General features: G+C 40.8%; 1 protein-coding gene across 6 annotated transcripts in view; it reads left to right on the forward strand.

The window, feature by feature from the left end:
- The window catches only part of CCDC93 (CCC complex scaffolding subunit CCDC93), a 94,148-nt gene that overhangs the window by 22,067 nt on the left and 46,387 nt on the right, over positions 1-25,694 (forward strand). For 5 of the 6 annotated variants that reach the window (XM_012775615.3, XM_076005476.1, XM_012775613.3 and 2 more), the window contains exons 7-12: positions 8,806-8,906; positions 9,508-9,525; positions 15,374-15,410; positions 18,678-18,770; positions 18,988-19,038; positions 19,903-19,989. In XM_012775615.3, the coding sequence (XP_012631069.2) occupies positions 8,806-8,906; positions 9,508-9,525; positions 15,374-15,410; positions 18,678-18,770; positions 18,988-19,038; positions 19,903-19,989 (387 nt within the window). The remainder of the gene's footprint in view (positions 1-8,805; positions 8,907-9,507; positions 9,526-15,373; positions 15,411-18,677; positions 18,771-18,987; positions 19,039-19,902; positions 19,990-25,694) is intronic. The other variant, XM_012775614.3, reaches the window with a different exon arrangement.

The following is a 25,694-nucleotide window of genomic DNA, read 5'->3' on the forward strand; positions in this document are numbered from 1 at the left end:
ATGAGTCTGTTTGGTTATAATTTGCATTGCTTAGTTTATTTCCTTTTTATGTGTAAACTTAATCCTCATTTAACTGGCAATACATTTTCAGCATGAATGATAAAGAATTTTTATGGATAACTAAGTTGCCTTGGGTTTTGTTTGTTTTCTCCTTTTCTCATCTACTGAAAATACATCTCACTTCTAGAAGCTGTCTGCTTAGGTTTCTTAACTGAGTTCCTTTACCATTAACTTTCATCCCTCCTTTCTACCACTTATGCAAGCACTTCCTTAGCTGGCTTGAAACTAGAGTCTCAAAAACTCATAAGAGACTCCAGGGCTGCAATGCATATATCTCTGGCTTATTCTTGTGAGTCAGTATAATAAACTAAGTAGCTTGCAGTTTTTTATTTGTTATCATTCTCTCCAGGGAAAATTCCTTTTTTAGTGAAGTGAAGGAAATCTTTCCTAGAGGACCAGGTGGTGTGGCTCTTTGCAAGTCTCAGGTTCTAGAGGGTGTTCTCTCCTTCCTTCAGCTTTTTTCCAGCTCTGCCTTTCCGATGGCATGGCAGTGTTTCTTGCCTGCTCCCCATGGATGAATCTAGAATCCTAAATTTAAATTGTGAATGGAAAATTAAGGAATAAAATAAAACTACAGGTGCCTAGTTTCTAGACCCAACCTTTTAAAAAAAAATATGTATGTAGCTGCCATGTGTTTATTCTGTGCATTCTGTGTGCCTGGCCTCTAAATAGGCATTTGATGAGTATTATCTCATTTACCCCTCATCAGCACTCAGGGAGTTATATATTATTTCCATTTTATAAATCAGGAAGTTGAAGCTCAGAAAAGTTAAATTCTCTATGTAGCTGCAGAGCTAGGAAGAGGCAGCTAGATTTTGATTTTACATCTGATTCTAACACAACAAATGTTGGCGCTTTTCCTATTTTCTAACTCTTTACCTGGTTTCTGATCTCCCACATATTCCTGGCACCAATTTTGCAGTAATGTTGCTGACTTACTGCAAGACTCTAGGATATTACTCACCAGGGTCCCAGGGACTCAAATTCATCCAGGGCAGTGGGGTGCTCTCCCACTACCTCTTCAGTCCTGATGGGGCCACTTACTGTGACTGTTCTCATTTGAAGACCTTTGCCCAGCCAGCAAATGGGTGCCAAGTGGAGGTTGTCCTATTGTCTTTTTTCATCTGTCAACATGATACCATTATGCCTTAACCAATAGACTTTTGCTTATTCTTGCTGAGACATAACATACCAGTGTTAAACATTTAAATATTAAATATTTAGCTTATTCTTGTCCTTAGCGATCCTTAGAAGACTATCTCAGTTGCTTGCATTCATCCTTGGTTATATAGCTCGTCCATTATTTTAGTGTATGATTTTTTTGTTTTAGAAAAGGTTACTTTTATTTTATGCTAATACCATAGTAATAAGAATGAAAAATTAGGAAATGGAGAAAAACTGCAAAGACTAAATCACCCATAATACCATCAGCTAGAGATAACCACTGATAGTCCAAGTAGGAAATACAGTCCTATGGATATCAATAAAGAGAATTAGAGATTGCAAAAAAAAAAAAAAATAGCATTATACTATATATTGTTACTTGCTCATTTTGTTCAACAATATAGCAAGACTGTCTTTCCATGCCAGTAAATATGACTCCATAGTGTTTTTAGTGGCTACAGATTATTCATTGTGTGGAACTAATTTAATTAGCTTGGTTTGTATCTTTTTTGTTTTTTCCTCTTGACCATTATGTAGGACATCCTTCTAGCTAAAGTTTTTGTTTTATCTCTAATTATTTACTTAGGATCCAGTCCATGAAGTGGAATTGCATCAAAGATTATGCCAAAGGCTTTAGTACCTCTTGCCAGATTGCCAGGCAGAAAAGTTGTTGTGAACTTTATCATCTGAGCTAAAGCTCATCACTTTGGGGTGTTTTCTTTTTGCTTTGGCCTCATTTTTCTTCCTTGTAGAGATTATTCCCAGTACCTGTATTCTTCTTTGAAATGTGTTACTGTTTTAGTTTTTATCCTACCTCTTTTTCGCAAAATAGCTAGCAGCTTTGTAGTAGGCCTATTTGATAGGAGGTGGTATTTTCAAAGGACTTAAGAAACAGAAATTATTGCCACCCCAGGGCAGGCCTCCACTTAACCACCTTCTGCTTTTGCATCCTAATCGTAATGGGCTTTTTTGTCTCACTTAGTGTGCTGTTACACAGCTTTATTCTCTGAGCTGTCAGCCCTCCATATCCATGAAGTATCTGTCCTGTGCACTGAGATCTTTTACTTCTTAACCTTGAATAAATGGTGTCCACAAAATTTTACCCAAACCCCCAAAAGATATATTCATTTACTACTTACAAGCACGTTTTAGGTAATGTTTAGAATTTTATATGAGAATAGAGGGAACAGAAAAAAAAGGCTTCTTAGAGCTTCTAGTCTCTTTGGAAGGGAATGCTTTGTTGACCTTATTGGATCACCTAGGAGACCATGCCATTTAAAATTCCTACTCCAGTGCATTCTTCCATAGGTGGTGCTTTGAGCGAGGCCTTTTCATCCAGCTTGTAAAATGTAAATGTGATGACATAAGCAAAACAGTGTATCACATTTTATTATTAATAATAAAAATATACATCCATATGCATGTAAAATTGTATATCTACTGTGTGTCAGGTACTGTTAACTATATTGATAGATGACTTCTCATAACTCTACTAATACCTAATATGCAGATAGAAAACCACACAGGTTAAAGTAATTTGCCCCAAATCAGAGAGGTGTAGTAAGTAATGGAGCAAGGGTTGAAACCCTAGTCTGACTCCACGCATTCATTCAGTAGTATTAATTGAGCACTTACTGCATGCCAGCCCATATTCTAGGAGCTGGGGCAACAGCCCTAACATTTCAGCTTGTAAGGGGTTTGAGGGATTTGGGAGCTCATCAAGAAGAAAGCTCTGACAACAAGCTTTATTTGGGAGATGATTTGACAGATTTCCTTACAAGGTGGGGGAGTGGGGGTCCTTCACACCGTTAGACCATCCAGAAGCTTAGGCACAGGGGCCACCATCCAAAAGGGGAGGAGGGCGATCATAGAGGAGGCTCCTGAGTTTAGCTGATGCTGCTCAGCAGCATGGGGAGCCTCTGGGTCAGAGATCTCCAAAGATCCCCAGTGCCATGGGGGCTTTACATAAAGCCTCAGAGCTTGTTGTTTCTATGATTAGCAAATGCTAACAGTTTCCAAGGGTGTAGTTTTGTAGGGTATATAAAGTAGGCAGGCTCTAAATGGCAAAAAAATCTACTTGTTTGGGCTATGTTTAAAACAGTCTGATGTGTAAAAATTTGAGTTTGATGTTGGCCAGCTCTTGAGCTGGTAAGTCTCAATATGCTGTGAAGAAATAAACAAGCTAGCTGTCATTTTAGCTCATTTATATAACACAGCAACCTTATTGTTATCCACCAAGTTATGCTGCTTGGTGAGGAGACCTGAGATGGGACTTGTGCTGGACCTCAAAAAGCAAGATACATGGCCGGGCGCTGTGGCTCACGCCTGTAATCCTAGCTCTTGGGAGGCCGAGGCGGGCGGATTGCTCAAGGTCAGGAGTTCAAAACCAGCCTGAGCAAGAGCGAGACCCCGTCTCTACTATAAATAGAAAGAAATTAATTGGCCAACTGATATATATATAAAAAATTAGCCGGGCATGGTGGCGCATGCCTGTAGTCCCAGCTACCCGGGAGGCTGAGGCAGAAGGATCACTCGAGCCCAGGAGTTTGAAGTTGCTGTGAGCTAGGCTGACGCCACGGCACTCACTCTAGCCTGGGCAACAAAGCGAGACTCTGTCTCAAAAAAAAAAAGCAAGATACATGGCAGAGCCCATATAAAGAGAGGGGAAAAGGAACAAGGTTTGGGGGTGCCTCTGTAGAAAACTCTACAGAATGATTGCTGTCCACCCATCTCACATCATTTTCTTCACTCAGAACCCAGGGACTTTGTTCTGTTTGTTTATTGTTGTTTTATGAATGTGAGAAAATGTTTAAAGCATTTACTTGTCTCAATTATAACTTTTTTTTATGGGATCTTTCAGAACATTGCACTTGATGGTGCAAACATCTGTGGGGCCACCGTAGGTGGAAGGCAGAGTTTACTCACCAGACTCATAGGCCGAGGCGGATCTGTTGGAGTTAGGTTTGGACTGTGAGAATGAGCTGTTAAGGTCATTGGAGGTAGCTCAGGAAAATGTTGCTTCTTGCTGAATTGGGTGTGGTCTGGGCCACTGGAGTTTTGAGTGTAGACTGCCAAATTCATAGTGGATGTTGCACTGCCTACTCTGTTATTTCAATAAAGAAGTTGTCTACCATAATTGTGAAGGCAGCGATCAGAGATTTGATGCAGAACTGCTGTTGTGCGGTGCTGTTCTACTTCCCTTTCCTGCCGTTTGGAATGTGAATTCAGAGGAATTACTCTGACAGGTGAACCTGACTTATAACTAGACCTGCGAAGTAGAGATCTGGTTCTCTGCTTTACAAATGGGTTACCTTGATTTCTCTTTTTTTCTGAGACAGAATCTTGCTCTGTTGCCAGGGCTCGAGTTCATTGATGTCATTGTAGCTCACTGCAACCTCATACTATGGGGCGGAGGCACTCTTCCTGCTTATCTCTTGAGTTGCTGGGATTATAGGTGTGTACCACTAAGCCCAGCTAATTTTTTTTTTTGTAGAAATGGGTCTTACTACTCACCTGGCTTGTCTTGAAACCCTGACCTCAAGTGATTCTCCTGCATCAGCTTCCCAAAGTGCTAGGATCACAGGTGTGAGCCACTGCATCCAGCTCACCTTAATTTTTTAACCCTGCTCATGTGTCTTTTATTATTTGCCACAACAAAATATCAAAACTCAGAGTGTAATCAGAGTTGAAGTATAAAATGTTTTGCAGAGTGCTAAAATTTTGGCATTGTATTGTTTCTGTCACATACTGCCTCTAGCCTTAATCAAATTTTTTAACCTTTCTGTGTCTAAGTTTATCAACTATAGATAGTAAACAAGGATAACTACCCTCATAGAAGTGAAGATCGAATAAACTGCACATGTATCACAGTATATACCTAACATGTGCCTATCATTTAATAAATGATAGCTATTGTTGTTAACACTATTAATGGCAAAAGGATAAATTGATTTTATATGCACTTTTTAAGAGCACAATCATGTGTAAAGCATGGTATATTTTTTATTAATTTCAGACTTTAAATTTTTTTAATGAATTATGTTATCGAGTCAGTATCTTTATAGGATTAAAAGAACACAAAGAATGAAAGACTGGGAGTATCCTTCAAGATCTGTTAGTACAGCCTCGTTTTAGAGATCTAGAAACTGAAGCCCATTGAGGGGAACTTTCCCAAAGTCATACAGCTGGTTAGTGGGAGAGATAGGACTAGACATCAGTGTCCTGACTCCTGTTCCTTTAAAGAGTGACTTAGCAATAGTGCTTTATAGTTGGCATAGAAACCTCTAACTTTTAGGTCACATTACTTAAGCTGACCATTGTAATGATGGCAGATTCACATTATGGAATGAGTCTTGTTAGAGGGCTAGCTGAAATGGCTGGTGGGTGGCTCAAGTGCCCACCAGAGGCAAATTGGTGTGGGAAGAAAGCCCTGAGATTAGAAGCCAATGTACCTAAGGCCAGGCCTAATACTATCTTAGGGATCTTGGACAAATTATTTAGTGTCTGCTTCAGTAGTAAAGTGAAGATGATAGTATGTGCCCTGCTTCTATTTCATAGTGTGGTTATATTATAAAGTGTACAATATGAGATACATATAAAATTTTATACTTTAAAGGGTAAGGAATAATTCATAAAAGCCAACATTGCCATTGTGTGGCAGAATGAAAGGCCCTTTTAGCTGTTGGTTTCAGTATGCTATTGTTTTGGAGTCAGTCCTGTTTTAGAAGAATACAATTTCCTGTCTTGGGTCATTGACTCTTTCAATAGTAACTAAAGAAAATAACAGTTAAGTTCAATTACATAGTAGTGCTATAATAGTAGAGCTCAGTGGAAATTAAATCATATGCAGTAACTGACGTCATGTGGATTCATTGTATTAACATTTTTCATTTCCCTACAAGTCTGTTATATGTTATTTATAGCTTCCTATTCATAGAGACACCAGCAGCAAACTAGGGAATATTTGTGGCAGCAATTTGTAAGGACCACCTTCCAGCATCATCCCAAACCCTGTTATAATCCTTTTCCACAAAATTGTTGAGATTATATAGTATGTATTACAGAAAGAATGTTTTTCCATATGTTTGAAACTTTATAATAAAGTTAACCAGAATTAAAGGGAAACAATTCTAATTAGAGTAAAATGCCACTATCTGGAGAGACCTGATAGAAGGCTCCTTGTGGTAATGTCCAGGTCGGGATTAAATATGGTAAACCTGGGTAGTGGAAAAGAAAAGATACAGAGATGAATTGCTATAGAATACCTTGCTGGCCTAACAGCTGCCTGCTTGACCCAGATCTCTGAGCAGATAGTACTAAGGCATTATCTGACTTTCTGCTTAGCAGTCAAGAAGGACATCATTTGGGGTAGCATAACAAACCAGGTCATCTGAGGGTGAAGACCTACATTTATTCAGCACCTACTACATGCCATATTGTTTTGTTTAAGAGACAGAGATATATACTTATAATTTTAGAATGTCCTACACAAAATAGATCTATATTTACTTATACATTTATAACTAAATCACAGTCTAATATTTTAAAAAGCCAATGAAAGTTTATAGTGCATTTTGTTTTCATAAATTCTTTTGAGGATAAACCTCAAAACACTTTCTTTAAAAAGGTACATATCTCTGAAGAGTTGTATCCAGTCTTCTTTTCTGGTATTAGAGTCTAAAAGAATTGAAATCTCCTTTAACCCATTTAAGAATTTTTAAATTTGGTGTGAGTCTAATGAAAACCCAACAGAGTTTTTCTTAATGAACTTGACAAGCTGACAGTAGAATTCATTTGAAAGAGAAAATGTGTGAAAATACCCAGGAAATTTGAAAAAAGACCAGTGGAGACAAGATGGAGAATCATAAAACAAAATGAATTGAAGAGAGGAAGCAATTGTTAGATTCCTACTTTTCACTGTATAAAAAAATTGAATGGATTAAAGAACTAAAGATAAACTGTAAACTAAATATAAACTATAAAAGTAACATGAGAATTTTGTTTTTACCATCCTTGGGATAAGAAGTAAGATTTAATATCTGAGAACTGTAAAGAAAGTGATTGGTAAAATTGTCTTCATAAAAAATTAAAATGTCATAGGACCAAAAAACACCAAGTTGAAACAAAATTGACAAACAATAGATTGTCTGAAAGTATTTGCTACATAAATAAAAGCCAAAGGTGTAATGCTCATATATAGCAAGCTTACAAGTCAGTAAGAAAATTATGAATTAATCTACAGGAAAACAAAGGATTTGCACAAGATAAATGGCAAATAAACAAGATTCCCAACCTGACTAATAATTTGGGGAAGGCTAATCAAAACAGTGAAATATTTTTCACCCATGTGATGTAGAAAAATTAAAAAGCTTGTGAATATTTGTTGCAAAAGATGTGATTAACAAGTTGGAGGGCACATAAGTCAGTATAGGTCATTTTGTTTATTGGCTCAACTTGGTAGCATAAACACCCTTCAAACCAGTGATTTCAATTCTAAGTTTCTATCCTAGCAATCTACATATGCAAGTTTAAAGTTGTTTTAAATAAGAGCTTGGAAATAACCTAAAAGTACTTCAGTAGAAGGTTAAATAAACTAGGAAACACCTGTATTAAGGAGTAATACATCTAGTTATAAAGAATAATGTAGATTTGTGTGTTAATTTATTTCATGGAAATAACTCCAATATATACTGTTAAGCAAAAACAAACAACAAAAAGTAAGTTGCAGAACAATATATACAGTATACTCTATACTCTAAATATATGTTTAAAAAAAACCTCCCTAAACCATCTGTTTAAAAATGTGTGTGTGTGTATTGTGCACATATATAGTATGTAAATTCATAAGCAAAGATTTAAAAGAATGTGTGCCCATCAAACTGACAGTGGTACCTCTGGGGAGAGGTTGGAGCTAGAGAAAGAGGGTATGAGACAAGCCTCTTTAAAAAAAAAAAAAAATTCTGCATCCTTTCCTTGTGTTTGAAGCTTTTTATAGGAATTATACCCATATGTTATTTGTAAAGTTATATAATTATAAGCAAATAAATACAAAATAAGAAGCTAAGGGTACTGGATTATTTTCTGAAGTTTTTGTTTAAAATGTCCATTATTTTTACTCATGCCACTGTAGAAAGACAATGACTGTTTTTACCTGTGTAAATTAACATAGAAGAGTACACAGGAAACACTGATACTGTTACCTTCTTGGGCGGGTACATCCTCAGTACTTTCTTCAGTGAGTACATACCATTTTTGTAACTTAAAAAATTAAGAGCAGAGGCCCTCTTTTGTTATTGAGCTTTTCCCTCTTTTCTATTTCTCAGCAAAGGAGGGCATGTGGGTGTAAGTCATCTCAGGTAACCAGAGGTTGAGTTCATTGTCTCCTGCCCTGACCTTTCATAAACCTTGCCTCTGTGTCCTGAAGGCAGCCACCCTGAGTGCCCTCTGTCCTCAGCAGAGCCCTGGACACCTGGGCTGTGACGGGGAAAGATCCACTTCCCCTGACTAGCTGGAGGCATCCAGCAGCAGTTAAGGACAGCCAGCCATCTTACACTTGGTAACTTGCCTGTCTCATCCACTTAGGATGTTTACAAGCCTCGCCGGAAATATAAACGCCAACAGGGAGCAGAGGAGCTGCTTGATGAAGAATCTCGAGTCCATGCTACACTTTTGGAATATGGCAGGTAATGAATGAGACCCAGTCTAGGGGTCTGTTTTATAAACCTATTTAAAAGAAAAGCTCATTTAAATTATTTCTTTTGAATTAACTTGTTTGGAGTCTACCTGATTCAACTTAGTTTTCAGCCATGAGATTTCTGATATCAGGGGCTTTTTTTCTAGTATTGAATGATCTTAGTTTTTATGGGTAACCTCTGCAATTCCTGTCTGTGCCCTTGGCTCTGCCCGCCCCCCATGGGGGGTTGGAGTGTTTGAGGCATTTGCAGAGGCTGGTGTGATCTGCCCATCGTGTCCCTGCTATTTGTTATTAATAAAATCTTTAGGTAAATAAAAGAAATGAAAGCAGTTTCAGTAGTTTTACTTTAAATGTTAGAATAATTTTGGTTTTTTGTGAAGATTGTCCTGACTAGGAAAATGAAAATTTTAGAAGTAGTTTTGTCACTTCTTAAAAACATCTTAGTTTTTAAAAAACAATACTTATTTTATATCCTCAGTTTTTACTTAAAAAAAAAAACAAAAAAACCACAAGGACATGCTTCTCCCCATTGAATTTTTTAACTGCCACTGAGTATTAACCTTCTTTTATGCTCTGCATTCTTCACTCAGGGTTACTGATGCCTTGGTGTGAGTATGTCTCCTTGTGCTTCCTTTGTGCTGGGAGTGACTCCTGTGTGCTGCTCTGCCTCACCACCCAAACCTTGTTGGGTGGCTACAACTAACCGCTACTAGCATTTTCCTGAGTGAGCAGCAGATGGCTTCCCCCTGCAGGGTACTGGAGAGAACCAGAAGGAAATTAGGCTTAACTATACTAGTTTTCAAATGGAAAGTGCAAATGGTTTTTTTTTTTTTTTTGAAGTGATAGTTTGAGGTCAAGTCTTTTCTTCTTAAGAGTGAAAACTTGTCTGTTTCAAAGGAAATCGAGGTAGTTCTGGCCCTAGGCTGGGTGTGATGGCTGTCTCCACAGCCACCAGTTGTTTCTGTGACTTGAATGCCTCCTCTGAGTCAGGCATCGCCAGGACTAGCTGCATAATTTGTGGAGCCCAGTACAAAATGAAAATGCAAGCCCCCCCTTCCCCCTTAACAATTATAAGTAATGATTCATTGTTATTGTCAAGACAATAACAACCAAGTGCAGGATCTCTCCTTCTAACCATGGGCCCTTGTGCAATTGGATGGGTTGCATGCTCTCAAAGCTGGCCCTGGGGCACCATAATGTGGTCTTTCCAGCCAAGTCCCAGCTGCAAGTGAGCAGGTGAGCCATGGCTCCAGGACAGCCAGAGCTAGAGAGACCATCTCCATGGGTGTTGCATCTCCCAGAACCAAGGAGTGCTTAGGGGAATGTAGAGGTTTTGTTAGTTTGTATTGTTCATACCTCCAGTTTTTTCCATTATCATGGAAAATCAGATGTCCCTAAGATTCACCTATTACATAGTATTAGAGTCTTAATTTTGATTTGCCTTGAAGTCTTTCTGTAGTTAGCAAATGAAATATAACATGTCTCTCCCAACCTGTTTGTGTCTCCTGTGATGGTAAGGCCTACGGCATGCTCATAGAAGGTAGTTAGTGAATTCTTATTGAATGAATGAAGAACAGAGTTCACAGTCCTTAGTGTTTAGGGTTTTTTATGACCTTATTTTGTTCTGGATTCCAGATAGTTAGATAACTGTCTTAATTTGGCCCAAGGCAGTTACCTTGGAAGATTACTCTATTTTCTAAAACTGTGATGTCCAGTATGGTAGCCATTAACCATATGTGGCTATTGAGCAATTAAAATGTGACTAGTGTGGCTCAGGAACAAAATTTTAATTTTAATTCAGTTAAATTTAAATGTAAAAGCTCATTTTCCATTTAGTTACTAGAAAATGTTTAAGTATGTTTGGAGTAACTTGGATATGTGAATCTACTAATTTAAAAAATTATATATGTGGCTTTTCTTTATATTTCTTTTTTACTATGCTGTTGTAGAAGATGTACATCCTTGATTGAAAGACCCAGTCCTAGGTGTAGGGTATGAAGAAGTGAACTTGGGTGATGACAGGACTGGCGCTCTGTTGGTGCTGATGGTTCTAGACAGCAAAAGTTGAGGACCCAGAGCTAAAGACGGGGAAAGCAGGAACAAATAGAAGCTTGGGGCACAGCAGATTAGAGCTGGCACTTGGGGGAAAAGGGCAGGGCTGACAGGAAAAGAGGAAAGGGTGGCAGCTGAGGGCAGTGCTTTGTCATGGAAGCATTGCTGCCATGTCATGTGGAGAAGGAGGCCTTTAGAAAAATCATCTGGACTCTTTATTCATTCAGCAAACATTGAGTGCCTGCTTTGTGCCAGGCACTGAACCAGGCAGTGGAAATATAAAAGTGGATGAAGCTGTACATGAATATTTATAGCAGCACTATTCATAATTGCCAAAAGACAGAAACAACCCAAATGTCTATCAGCTGGTAAAAGAAAATGTGGTTTAACCATGTAATAGGATATTATTTAGCCATAAAAATGCATGAAGTACTGATGCATGCTACTACATGGATGAATCTTAAAAATAAAGCGAAAGAAGCCAGACACAGAAGGCCACCTGTTGAATGATGGGTTTCATTTATATGAAATGTTCACAATAGGCAAATCCATAGACACAGAAAGTAGATTAGTGGTAGTCACAGGCTGGAGAGTAGGGGAATTGGGACTAACTGCTAATAGGTACTGAGTTTCCTTTGGGGTATTGGAACTTTTCTGGATTTAGATAATGGTGATGGTTGCATAACATAGTGAATACACTAAAAACCAGTGAACTATACAGTTTAAAATGGTGGATTTATTTTATATGAATATATCTCAATTTTAATAATATATTTTAAAATATATAAACATTATATATTTATATAAATATAAAATAAATATATTTTAAAAATATATTTATAATATATAATATATAAAAATATATTTAAAAATATATTTTATGCCGGGCGCGGTGGCTCACGCCTGTAATCCTAGCTCTCTGGGAGGCTGAGGCGGGCGGATTGCTCAAGGTCAGGAGTTCGAAACCAGCCTGAGCAAGAGCGAGACCCCGTCTCTACTATAAATAGAAAGAAATTAATTGGCCAACTAATATATATATAAAATTAGCCGGGCATGGTGGCGCATGCCTGTAGTCCCAGCTACTCGGGAGGCTGAGGCAGCAGGATTGCTTGAGCCCAGGAGTTTGAGGTTGCTGTGAGCTAGGCTGACGCCACGGCACTCACTCTAGCCTGGGCAACAAAGTGAGACTCTGTCTCAAAAAAAAAATATATATATATATTTTAAAAAAATGAATGAAGTAAATTCCCTTCCATCCAGGAGTTCAACAGGCTTAGAGGATTACTCATGACAGAGAGTTATTGTGCATGCCACAATGAGTGCTCTGGTTGTATAAACACAGAAGCACACATCTGGGGAGCTAATATATATAGTTTTGAGTGGTGAGAGTCTCCCACAGCCTCTATCTTTAAGGAGGAGTAGATAGTTCCTGGGAATTGAGTCATATAGATTTAGTTGTTAACTGCTTTATTTGGAAAATCCACAAAGTCCCTGGGCCTTGGCTAAGGGCTATCTGCCTGAGGGTATATCTTCTGCCCTAAGAATCCCTGTAGGCTGGAAGCCTAGAAAGGGAAGGATAAATATTCAGGATGCATAGACACTTCTAGGAGTGGGAAACTGGCAAGACTCTATATTGGTCAGGGTTCCCTGCCTGGTTGAGAACACAAGTACCCTCCTACTAGTTTAGCAGAAGGAGTTGATTACAGACGGGCACTAGGCTGAGCCAGGGTTAGCTCCCAAGCCTTACATTAGAACTACTGTGTTTTCCCGAAAATAAAACAGGGTCTTATATTTATTTTTTCTCAAGAAGATACCCTAGAGCTTATTTTCAGAGGATGTGTTATTTTTTTTTAAGTATGGTACAACAATCCACATTTATTCAAATATAGTTAAGTTGTCTTCTTCTGGAACATCATCATAACTATCCAAATCCCTAATTCCATCCTGAATTTCTTGCGACTCTATTTCCCTTAGAACCATTGGCCCCAATCTCTCATGTCAAGCAATAGAGCTCTCATGGGGCAGATTAGAAGGGCTGCTCGTCTTCTTACCTCTCCTCGACGAAAAGCATGGGTTGTGCAGAAACGCTGCGTAATCAAACCCATCACCATGTCTTATTTTCGGGGTAGGGCTTATATTGCGCAAATGCTTAGAAATTCTGCTACGGCTTATTTTATGGGTAGGTCATATTTTCGGGAAAACACGGTCCTGATCATGGAGACAGAGGCAGCATCCCTGGAGCTCTACCATGTTTCTCAGAAAATAAGACCTACCCATAAAATAAGCCCTAGCAGGATTTCTAAGCATTTGCGCAATATAAGCCCTACCCCGAAAATAAGACCTGGTGATGGGCATGGCTACGCAGCGTTTCTGCACAACCCATGCATTTCCTTCAGGGAGTGGTAAAGAAAACCAGCAGCCCTTCTCATCAGCCCTGTCGTGACAGCTACTGTCCCAGAGATGACTGGAAAGGTGTGGGCAGCCCCACAAGGTTGGCTCCCCCTGTCAGGTTCCGGCCATCCTGCGCATGCTGCAAGCTGAGGCTTTGAGGGGAAAATAACACATCCCCTGAAAATAAGCCCTAGGGTGTCTTCTTGAGGAAAAATAAATATAAGACCCTGTCTTATTTTTGGGGAAACACAGTAGCAGCTTGTGGAATTGGGAAGCTGGTGCTTACAGCTGTTGGCAAGGGAACCACACCACTTCTGTCTGAATCAGGAAGCTCTCTGCAAATCAGGAAGCCACTGTGAAAGTCGCTGGCCCCAGAACCAGGTTGCTTCTACTGTGATCCACGCCAACACAATGGATCCTTTATGTGTTCCCTTTCTCCTTGTTTAATGGTTCCAATTCAAAACTCCTGCAAACGTATCTGTTTGGTGGAACTTAAATAGCACTCGAGAGCCTAGGTGTGAGAGTATGGAAAATAGTCTTTCCAGCCTCTGCAGTGTAGGAAGATGCAATAGATAGTGAGCCGATTCACAGAATCTGCCATGAGGCCCTTTACAGAGTTTATATAGATAGCCAAAATGTAACCTTGGTATGCTGCACTTTGGGCCTATCAATTCATGCATAAAGGATGAGCACACTATGCCCAGCAGTGAGTTTTTGGTCTCAACAAGTTATATGACAATCTGTTATCATAAATTCAGGTGATACTTTTGGTTTCTTGATTTTCACATTATTTTGCCTTACGTTTAGTGTATTCATTCAACAAACACTGGAAACACAAAATGTAAAAGTATAATCTGTGTCCTCAAGGAGAAGGATACAGATATACAGACAGACAGTCAGACATAGTCGCCTTCTGGGAACCGAGAGGAGCATGTGCAGATGCAGGGGTGGGTAGGCCAGGAACTAGCGTGTATGCATGGGGGTACCTCAGAAAAAAGGCAGCTGTAGAGCCCAGGGGTGTACATCGGGAATTAGGGGAAGAGAGGAGAACGGCTCAGTGTGTGCAGAGCTGTCTGCTCAGGCGGTAGATGGAACAAGAGTACATAAGGTGAGCTGCTGGAGGTGAGGCTAAATGGTTGTAGGCTGGGCCACAGAGGAGGTCCTGTTTTCTCCTGAGGGAAGAGGCTGCTGTTGATAAATGCATGTCAGGCCAACGTAAAACTGGATAAGGAGTAGGCAGGAAGAGTGGGGTCAGTGAGGCTAGGGGCCCAAGACGAGGTGAGAGGCCAGCACACCAACCAGCCAGAGAGGCATGGTGCGAGCGAGGACAGAGCAAAGCTCTTAATTTGTTTTTCTTAAAGGGTACATGGAATTTTATTTCTTTACAGGTTACTTAAAGGTATATGAGGCTGGGTGTTTTGCATTATGTTTTTTGTTTTAGGTTGAATGGTTTTTGCATTGTTATGCTTGCTTTAAAAAAAAAAAAAGCATAGATTAATTGCAGCCAGAAAATAAACTACTTTAAACTGAAGTGCATTTGTGTTTGTGTTTCTTTGAATTAAGGTTGTGTGAAGTGAGTGTACATTATTGGCATCATGGTTGGATTATGTTTGAGAATAAAAAGTTACTGAAGTAGCTACTAAAGAGAACGTTTGGCTGAAGCAAACACTTTTACATTTGTTTACACAGATATTTTTAAGGCTTTTAGCCTAACTGTGGCTCTGAATCACAGTTCCTGATTCAAAGAGTAATGATTGCACTTAAGGAAAACATTGTATTCTACTATCTGAGAGTTCCCATTTATCATATTTATATAGCAAGTATGGTGACTGGCCCATTATTCAAAAAGCAGTGGAATATGTTTGTGATTTAGGCACTTAAAACATTTTCTCCAGTCACCAAATAACCTAAATTCTCTTTTGTGCTTTTCATATAAAAATCCAACCAAAATGCATTTGATTGAATTTATTATGATATTTGAATTGTAATTGAACGCCTCTTTTTTGTGGCCCGCAGGAGATACGGATTTAGCCGCCAGAGCAAAACAGAGAAGGTAAGAAAAGCATAGATAATGGGAAAGAATACTTGAGAGATGGAAGCGACTCCTTCACCTCTGTCTGCTGTTCACAGTGTGGGCAGCAGCCCCCTGGGAAGCCCAGGAGGGGTGGGCTGGCAGGACTGCTGCTGACCAGGCACTGATCCCTGGGCAAGCTGGGGTGGCAGGAGGTGTGCCAGCTGCCTTTGGCCCCTGCATCTCCATCCTGTCTTTTTCGGCCTGCCGCCTCTACAGACCAGGGAGTGAAGCAGCAGTCTCATCCCGGGGATGGAAGTGAGGGGTGAGTGGAAGTTATGACCCCAGGGTCAGTCAGGTGAGATCTAATAGCTCCAAAGTGAGAATGTGAAGTCTACTTTCAGGGCTCCCAGAGCCTTTCTCATCTGAGTCACTAGACAGGTGTGGACAGGAAAGTGGCAGTGAGGTAGAGCAAAACTGTAAATTACGCGCCTCGCCACTGTAGAAACGTCAAGTGTTGAAGAACCAGGTAAGTCAGGATGGGCATTTCCACTTCACAGTGGAATCTCAAAGATTTTGTTAATGTATATGTTTATCGATCATCCTTAATTGTCAGCAGCAAGGCAGGCACATAAATCCTGTGGTTCCAAACCCTTACGGTGTTCCAGGCCCTTTGTTAAGGGCTCTGCGTGTACTTTTTCACTTATTTTCCGGAAGAACTCTATGAAAAGGATACTTACTGCTGTTTTTCAGGTAAGAAAGCTGATGCTCAGAGAGGCTCAGTGATTTGTCCAAAGTCACACAGCCCTAAAGTGCATTAATGAGAATCTGAACCCAGGTCTGTCTCACATCAAAGCACATCTCAAGTGCCAGCTAAAGTGGTCAGTGGCTTCTTAAAAAGTAGGGTCCTGCTGATTGAGATCTGTTATTAACCTTTTCTCATTCTCCACTGACTCCCGAATTTTCTTAAATGGGACAGACACACTCATGCCATTGTCTGCCTGCCATTCTTCCCCATCCAGCTCGCCCAGCCTCTGTCTGCTCCTGCATTGTTGTCTCAGTCCCTGGAGGGCGCCAACTGTGACTGCGAGCATTGTTCTGAAGCCAGACTGGCTGGTTTCAAATCCTAGCCCCTGCCCTCACTGTGCGACTTTGAATAATTAATCATTGTACCTTAGTTCACAGAATCTGTAAAATGGGGGCAGTCATTGTATCTACCTCACAGCATTATTATGAAGATTAAAATGGTCCAACACATAGTAAACGTTTAATAAGTGTTAACTAGTAGCAGTAATAGTAGTAGTTGCAGTAGATTGTTGGTAATTTGTCATGCACTGATCATGATATCCTCTTTTTTGGTTTTTTCATTATTTATTTTATATATATTTGTGTTTTTACTCAACTAAACATTTCCTGCAGAGCATGGTGTTTTCTGGATTTGAGTATGTAAATGTGTCATGTGGTATCTAAATAACGATTTGATGTGTACATTTAGTTTGATATGTAATTTGAGCCTGAAAAGATTATTTATATATTTTGAAATAAGGCAATTTTGTGGTGACTGGAAAAATCTATGTAGCTAGGAGCTTCATGGCGTTCCCCTGGGCAATGGTAGACTTGTTCTAGAAAAGCATCCCAGAATTGAGATGGCCTAAAAAGGGCATCTGAGACCAAATCTTTCATTTGACCCTAGAAGACTGTGATCCAGAGATCAGAGGTAAGCCTTGTTAGGGACCGACCTTCCACAGCCCCACCGGACAGAAAAGCAGAGACATTGAGGATGCAATCACAAAAGAGGAGGTTTATTTTCTGGCTAGCCAGGGTCCGAGCCTTCGAGCCCCAATGCAGTGGTCGCTCTCCTTAGGCAAGGACCCCGACCTGAATTGCGGGGTGCCTTTTATCCCCCCCCCCAAAGGGCCCTAGCAAGGCACAAACTAATTATGCGCTGGCCATGAGCTGACCTTTGAAGTGATTAATTTTCTTTGAATTCTGCGCGATCCCTGTGCATCCCACCTCCCTTTTGCCTTTCTTCACAACCCAAGAGATAACCGGAGGTATGAGTATAAACAGATGTGTGCTGTTCGCTAATTGCCTCACCCTACTTCACACGAAGGGGGGCGGAAAACTCTTTTCTTGTTGTGCCACTGAGACGCTGCCGAAGGGCCATCGAGGCGCCCCCACAGCCTGAGGTCACCCCACTGGTGGCTGACAGAGGTAGGGTTAAATCTCCAGACCTCTAGCCCATGTTTGGGGAAAAGCAGTTAATCCAGGGTATCTTGAGTTTGATATATTAAATAGTATAGAGCTTGAGGGTTCAGAGCATGAAGCTTGATCACCAGAGGAAACAGTTTTGATTTTTATCCTTCAGAGCAGTGGTTGTCAAACTTTGTTGATCACTCTTAGTGGTAAAAATTCTATTTTTCATCATGGTTCACTACACAGATACACAAACACCCCAAAAACAAAAGTTTCACTAAGGACTACTTAACCCTTTACTGCTTACAAAGCACTCTGATATATTTTATTCTATTACTTTTTTTTTTTTTTTTTTTTTTTTTGAGACAGAGTCTCGCTTGTTGCCCAGGCTATAGTGAGTGCCATGGCGTCAGCTTAGCTCACAGCAACCTCAAACTCCTGGGCTCAAGTAATCCTTCTGCCTCAGCCTCCCGAGTAGCTGGGACTACAGGCATGTGCCACCATGCCCGGCTAATTTTTTATATATATATAAGTTGGCCAATTAATTTCTTTCTATTTATAGTAGAGACGGGGTCTCACTCGTGCTCAGGCTGGTTTCGAACTCCTGACCTCGAGCAATCCGCCCGCCTCGGCCTCCCAGAGTGCTAGGATTACAGGCGTGAGCCACTGCGCCTGGCCTCTATTACTTTTATTTAATTTATGTAGATGCTAGTCATACCTGCTAATTTACTTTCATGTCCCATTAATGAGTCTCAATAGTAAGTTTGAAAAAACACTCCTTAGTGATCTGCTCTTGAAGGTGTTAAAATAGGGGGAAAACCAAACAAAGCATAAGGATAGGTATGGCAGATGTGTATGGCCTGATGGGAACTTAATCAGCTCAGTGAGCAGTTGGCAAGTGGAGAAGGTGTTTGCCAGGCCCTGAAGCTGGACCTGCCTGCTCTGTATCTCAAATGAAGGCTCAGGTCTCTGGAATGCCTATTCTTCCCCAGGCTGGTGCAGCTCTCCAGATTTGTGTTTGCTTTCACAGACTCATGCCTCTTTGCACTATTGTCCTTTCTCTATTGCGTCTCCAACTCCAATGCTCAGCTCTTTTCACATCTTCCCTTCTAGGCTGAGGACAAGAAAGGAGCACTTCCCACGGGGCTGTCGGCAGCAGAAAAAGCTGATGCCCATGAAGAAGATGAGCTCCGAGCGGCTGAAGAGGTGTGTAGTTCATGGAGGCCCTTTACGGTTTCTGTTTAAGTCATGTGTGGACTTAAACACCTTCCTGTTTCCCTTGCTCACCTATCTTGAGCCTCCCCACAAGATGAGATCGAGGAAAATAACCCCTGGACTTCACCCAAAGACCCATGTGGGCATATTGCTTCTGTCTTACCTGGTCAGAACCACTCACTGCCTCTCCTGCCTGTTCCTCTTTCAGCAGCGTATTCAGTCACTGATGACCAAGATGACCGCCATGGCAAAAGAGGAGGTAAGGGGGGAGTGGGCTGGGGATGGGGGGAGCCCTTTGTGGAGATGGGGACTTGGCACCACCTTGCTCTGCTCTGGAAGTCTTCCTCCAGAACGACCACTTTCTCCACTGCCCTCTCTCAGTGCCTCTTCCTCGGGGTGTTCCTTTGGGGAAGCTTTTTATAAATGTCTAGTGCTGCTGTCCCTGGGGACCTCTGGGAGGGAGAGCAGGCTGTCCCTGCCGAGACAGCTCACAGGGCCTCTGGGGAAGAGCAGCGGCCAGCTCCGCCTCACCATAACCACAAGTTATGCCCCATGCAAAGGAGCCTTGCCTTCTGCCTCTTTCTGACACCATCTAGGTAGGACATGGAATTCCAAGTTTATAGTTGGTCTTCCCAGAGCTCAAAGTCTGTCTGGAAGGTTAGCCAAGTGCTCTGAAAGGATCATTGCTTTTGAGGCCAGGAAAGGCCTCTGGCAGTAAAGAGACATTTTAGGGGTTTTGAGATTTCTTGTCCTCTCCATTTGCTCTTTTCTCTTCCCTGAGTCTTAGGCCTGCCAAGTCCCCACAGGCTCTAGTGACACTCAGGGGGAGAAACCTGGGATTGATTGGGGCATAGAAATGAAGAACCATTTTCCAGGGGTACCCAGGGCCAAGGAGAATCTAGCACAGTCAGCTAAGTGATTCAAGAGGTAGAGAGATGGCTGAATATTCATCCTGAGACTTATTTTCTCCCTTCCTTATAGATGTATATGTGGGCAAAGCCAACTTATTTTTTTTCCCCTGGGACTGTTACCTATTTTATGATAATATTCGGAGTGTTCAGATTTTCTAGTGCTGTGAAAGACAAGACATGGCCTTAAGAGCCCTCCCTCCGTGTGATTGCAGAGCCGACTCACCGCAAGCTCCGTGGGCCAGATCGTGGGACTCTGCTCTGCCGAGATCAAGCAGATTGTGTCTGAGTATGCAGAGAAGGTAGGTGGGAGCCCGCTGGAGTCTGTGCCTCAGATAATGCCCCAAGGCTTTGTCTCCCACTCTCTCCCCCACTCCCCAGCAGTTGTGTGGTCTCGTTGTAACTCATCAGCCATGTTTGTCAAAAACATATACACCTGGCTTTACCACACACAGCAGCACTTGCCTGTTAGCTAAATTAATTTTGTTTCGCAGTGCCCACTTTTCTATAAATATAAAGGGAAAGCCTGTCTCACAGAGCAGTTTTCACGGTTGATAAATCGATGCCTTAGGTATAGAACAAGCATTTTTCCTTCTCTATCAGGCTTCTTATAACTTAGGCTCAGTTTGGTGATTGGGCTGAGGAATGAAGATTTGCCACGTAGGAGATAAACCCTATAACTCAGCCAAACCTAAGGCAAAATTTTTTGTTCTACTTTATTAAAAGTGTATAGAATGAAGAAAAGCCTAAAAGTCATATTTCAGCGTTAGCTTTTTTCCCATCCTAAGGATAGGCAGGAGGACCTTGAATATTTCAGGGAGACAGTGATTAATCATTTTGCACATAACTGATTCCAGTCTGGCTGAGATGTAGTATTGGTAAAATAAAATTTACAGAGCATTGTTGCACATCCCAACCATACTCAGTCTGCCCCATTAAAATGTTGATGTCTGTTGAAGCTCTCAGCTTTGCTTTTCTTATCTCAGAAGCCTTGATGATAAATTAGCTCTGTCCCGACCCTCCGTGCAATATTCTTCTGAAGAGGTTGCACAGGTGGTATAGTCAGGGAAAGAGTATTGCCCGTAATCTGGGGATATGATCTGTCCTAAACACAGCAAGGAATCATCTCCTGCCAAGAGAGGGGCCTTCTGAGCAAGACATTGAGTAGAACAGCTTGGAATTCCCAGGTTGGGATTCCCTCAACACCAATCCCCTCCCTCCAGTAAATGCTGCTTAACATGGGGTTTCTAGTCCAACTGAGTGCCCTCTCTTTCCGTTTACCACCTAATAAAGAGAACACTTCTGGTCAAAGTGTCAACAGAGGTTTGACCAGAAGAGAATTTTGGTTATCCTAAAAGTATGAATAAACTCAAAAGAGTTGAAGGTATAGTTGTGGAAAAAATGATGAATATGTCTCCCAAGAAAGTGTATTGGTTTACTGTCAGAACACACACCTGAATGGCAAGAGTGTGAGTTTATACCCACCATTATGTTGCCACATAGTATTGCTGAATCCTATATTTTAGAAAAAAAAGATAGCCAGATAGTGCACCCACTGCTGTTTCTGCAGGGACTTTTGATTTTTGTCTTCAGACTTGTCCACTGTGAGCAAATAGGCTCTCCGATTATTGTAAGAGGGAAAGCAGGCTTACCACCTTTGGATGGAGGTACACCTCTTCTCCCCAGCCCTTTCTCTGCCTAGGAGCCCTGAGGCTTACCTGCCTTCCCCAGGCAGTTCTGCATGTTGCATGTCTCCTTCTGGGTCTCTGTCTCTTTATCTCCTGAGATTTTTTTTTTTTTTTTTTTTTTTTTTTTTTTTTTGAGACAGAGTCTCACTTTGTTGTCCAGGCTAGAGTGAGTGCCGTGGCGTCAGCCTAGCTCACAGCAACCTCAAACTCCTGGGCTTGAGTGATCCTTCTGCCTCAGCCTCCCGAGTAGCTGGGACTACAGGCATGCGCCACCATGCCCGGCTAATTTTTTTATATATATATCAGTTGGCCAATTAATTTCTTTCTATTTATAGTAGAGACGGGGTCTCGCTCTTGCTCAGGCTGGTTTTGAACTCCTGACCTTGAGCAATCCGCCCGCCTCAGCCTCCCAAGAGCTAGGATTACAGGCGTGAGCCACAGCGCCCGGCAATCTCCTGAGATTTTTATTTGTCACCCTTGACCAGTGATCTCTACCCAGCTCTGAAGGCTGTATTCTACATTCTGATATTTATCTTGGTCTATTCTTTACTTCCATTCCATTTTTCTAGAAAAGAATGAAATTAGAAGTAATTTTGGACAGGAGGCAAAGCCAAGTCTCTTTCCAAGGACATACTGAATATATACAGTTGACCCTTGAACAACACATCCACATATACATGGGTTTTGTCCAACCAAATGCCTATGGAAGCTATAGTATTTGCATGATGCTAAACCCACATATCTGGAAGGCCGGCTTTTCTTATATGTGAGTTCTTTAGGGCTGACTGCTGGACTTCAGTATGTGTAGATTTTGGTATATGCAGGTGGTCCTGGAACCGATCCCCCACATACACAGAGGGACGGCTATAGTTCAAGTTCTCATGGAGAATTGGGGAAGGTTGAGAGTTCATTACTTGATTGTCTGCATCATTTTCTTTGAGTAGAACATAAAGCTAATGGCTTATAAAATTAAATTGCCTTTAATCCGTTTCCCATATCATGGTTATTTTACATTTGCATATTATCTTGCAGTTTCTGTCCTCAGATATCCATGGTTGTGCATAGTCGCAATCATCATGCGTGTCTAAGAGAGGTAGGATAGTGCAGTGGTTAAAGACGTAGCATTTGGACTCATATTGTGGTTCACATATGTCTTTATTTCTCAGCTATGTGACATTGGCGAGTTATTTAAAATCTCTTTACCCTAGTATCTTCACTTATTAAATGAGAATAGTATTACTATTTTAGCAAGTGTTGTGAAGATTAAATGAAATGTAACCAAAATGCCTGAACAGTGCCTGGCATATAATAGCTCTTCAGTTAACGATAGCCTTTATTTTCATTTTAAAAATCTGCATTATTTTGGTCACATCACATCCTAAACACTTTTCATGTTTCTATCCTTTCTATTTATTTTAATAACTATATAATCTACTCGTTCATACAGCACAATTCATTGAACATTTACCCTTCTTACACTTTTAAGTTGTTTCTGTTTGTCACTATAGGTAATATTGTTGTGAAATCTGAACACGTAGTTTCTGCTGAAAGGTTTCCAGGAGTTAGGGGGATTAGGTTATGACTCTTCTGTGTGGCTTTACAAATAAGTTGTAACTATATAAAATGCTGTCCTTGATGCGGGGAGCTTCCCAGCATGCCCCCAGCACTTTCGCTTTGATTGTTCATTTGTCTACTTGTTACTGTATTTGCTGTATAATGGCATCTCTTTGGACCACTGAGGATTGAAGATGGTTCTGTGTAACTAAAGGTTACAGAGGTTAAGTAACTTATCCAGTATACTGCTAATAAGTTCCAGGTTTGAGTACAGGACTGTTTGTTCACTCTATTTTCTCCTGTGAATTGTCTATTAATAGACTTTACTCATGTGATGTTTTCCTTGTAAATTTGAATAACGTCTCTATTCTAGATTTAAATATTTTGTCACTATGATACAAATATTTCTCAGGCACTTTAATTTACTTTTGTATTGTTTTCCGTTATATGCTAGGAATTTGTACCAAAATTGGTCAATGTTTTTCTTTATTCTTGTTTCCAAATAAGTGGCTCGTTGTTTTTTCCATGGCTCTGATAAAGTAGTCCATTACCTTTCAGCTAATCTCTTATTATGTTTAATTCTTATTAATTCTTATTTGCTTGTTATTGTTTCGTCAGTGACCCATTGCCAGAGGTCTAGTTGTGTTCAGCCAGGAATACACCCATAGTTGAACAAGTTGGGTGTATTGCTGGTTGTAGGGAGGGAGAGCACATACCAGTGGGAATCATGGGGCATCTCAGTAAGAGGGTGTTAGTGTAGATTTCAGTCTTAGTATAGATTTGTACTTGTATTAGGTGTTTTGGGGGAGGGTTCAAGGAAGTGGCGCTTTGCTCTGTTGTATGTTGTAAAGATTATTGAGCCTATGAAATGGATGAGTATCTAAGTAAATCTTATCTCTAAGACATGGAGGGAATGAATCAAATTTAAAGCTGTGTGTGCATGATAGCCAATTTAGAGAGCATTTGGCCATTTTTGTGATTTGGACAATGTTTTTGTTATTGTCCATGTTCAGACACGATTGCAGAGTGGTCCTGTTTTATCTTGATCCTTGCTCACAGTAATAGAGTGGCCTTGTTTAGTATCAGTGTTCTTTGATATTGTGTATATTTAACACCAAGATGTGGTTATGAGTGCAGGCCAGCTCACAGGAACATCAAGGCCTTGCTAATAGTAGTACCAGGCTAGCTCTCAGATGTCAGGGGCCGCTTTTCTCATTCTCAGTTGTTTGTATTGTCATCTATCGCTGCATAGCAATATTACTACAAATGTTAGGACTTAAAACAACACACATTTACTATCTCATAGTTTCCATGTGTCAGCAGTTGGGCACAGTTTGGCAGTTTCCTTTGTGACTCTTAAAAGGATACAGTCAGGATACTGCAATCTCATCTGAGCCTCTACTAGGGAAGATTTCGCTTCCAAGCTTATGTGGTTGTGGGCAGCATTCAGTTTTTTTGACCTGTTGACTGAGGTCACCAGTTCTTGTTGGCTGTTAACTGGAAACTACCCTCAGTTCCTTCCACATGGACCTCCCCAGCATCGCTACTTACTTTCATCAAACCCAGCAAGGGAGGGCGTATCCTTGCAGGATATACATTATTGTCTTATGTAATGTAATTGCATACATGTAATTATGTATGTCCTGTCATCTTTGGTGTATACTATTGGTTAGAAGCAAGGCATAGCTCCCTCCCACACTTAAGGGGAAAGTATTGCACAAAGGCAAGTATGAACACCAGGAGACAAGGATCATGGGGCCATTGTAGGGTTGTCCACCTTAGTTTGTGTATTTTTATTTTTTATTTCTCTTTTCCTCTTTCAACAATAATTTGTCTTATTTTTTTTTATTTTATTTCCTCAAATTGGGCTAAAAATGGTCATTGGCATTTCATCTCGAATAGATGCCGCTACCTTCAGGGTTTCAGTAATAAACCTTGGAAGTAGAAATGAGGTTGAGGAACATCCAGGAGAGAAGCCATCAGTAGGACCTGAGAAAAACCTGATTAGGCTGAGATCAGCATGTATTTCTGCTTAGTGAAGAGAAGGGACAAGATAATTTGGGGAGGATAAAGGATGAAAATGATTTTGTGACCAAGGTATAAATTGAATAGCCTGCCTGGTGCAAGTGTTTGGAAAGCTGACAGGCATTGGTATATAAAAATGAGGTAAAAACAAAAAAACGCATGCAGACTTTCTCTTTCATTGGTGAAGTTCACAAATTCTTTTCACAGTGTAACGTGATAAATAATCCATGTGTTTCAAAGCAGGTCCCTGAGATATGTAACTCAATTTAATATGGCTCCTGTAGAGCAGCAGGGAAGAAGAATGTGAAGAAGCTTCCGGATATATAATTCACGAGCGTCTATAGACTCTAGGCCGAGTTGCTCCAGCTCCCTTTGTTTCCAAAGGGTAGCACCCTTCCCAGAATGTGCTAGAAGAGGCACCACTGTGCTTTTTGTTGTTGATGTCTAATATTCTCACTGCATCATAGCATTTATTTTTACAGGGAAGACTCTCTTACTGTGATTTACAGAAAACTAAAAACCCTGGCTGACCCCAACATCCTTCTATCTTACAACCCCCTAAGCCTCTTTTAGGAGCCAGAAGAGAGGGAAGAAAGCTGGGCCGGGGAAGGTGCAAAGTACCTGGAAGGGCATGAAGGGACTATCCCTAATGCCACATGCTGGCTAACTGTATACCATGTTCACCACTTTAATCCTTAACTGCCAACTAAATCATTCCTTGCCTACATCTCCCTAAGACA

Source organism: Microcebus murinus, chromosome 8 (assembly GCF_040939455.1).
Source record: "Microcebus murinus isolate Inina chromosome 8, M.murinus_Inina_mat1.0, whole genome shotgun sequence".
In the NCBI taxonomy this organism is placed as follows: domain Eukaryota; kingdom Metazoa; phylum Chordata; class Mammalia; order Primates; family Cheirogaleidae; genus Microcebus; species Microcebus murinus.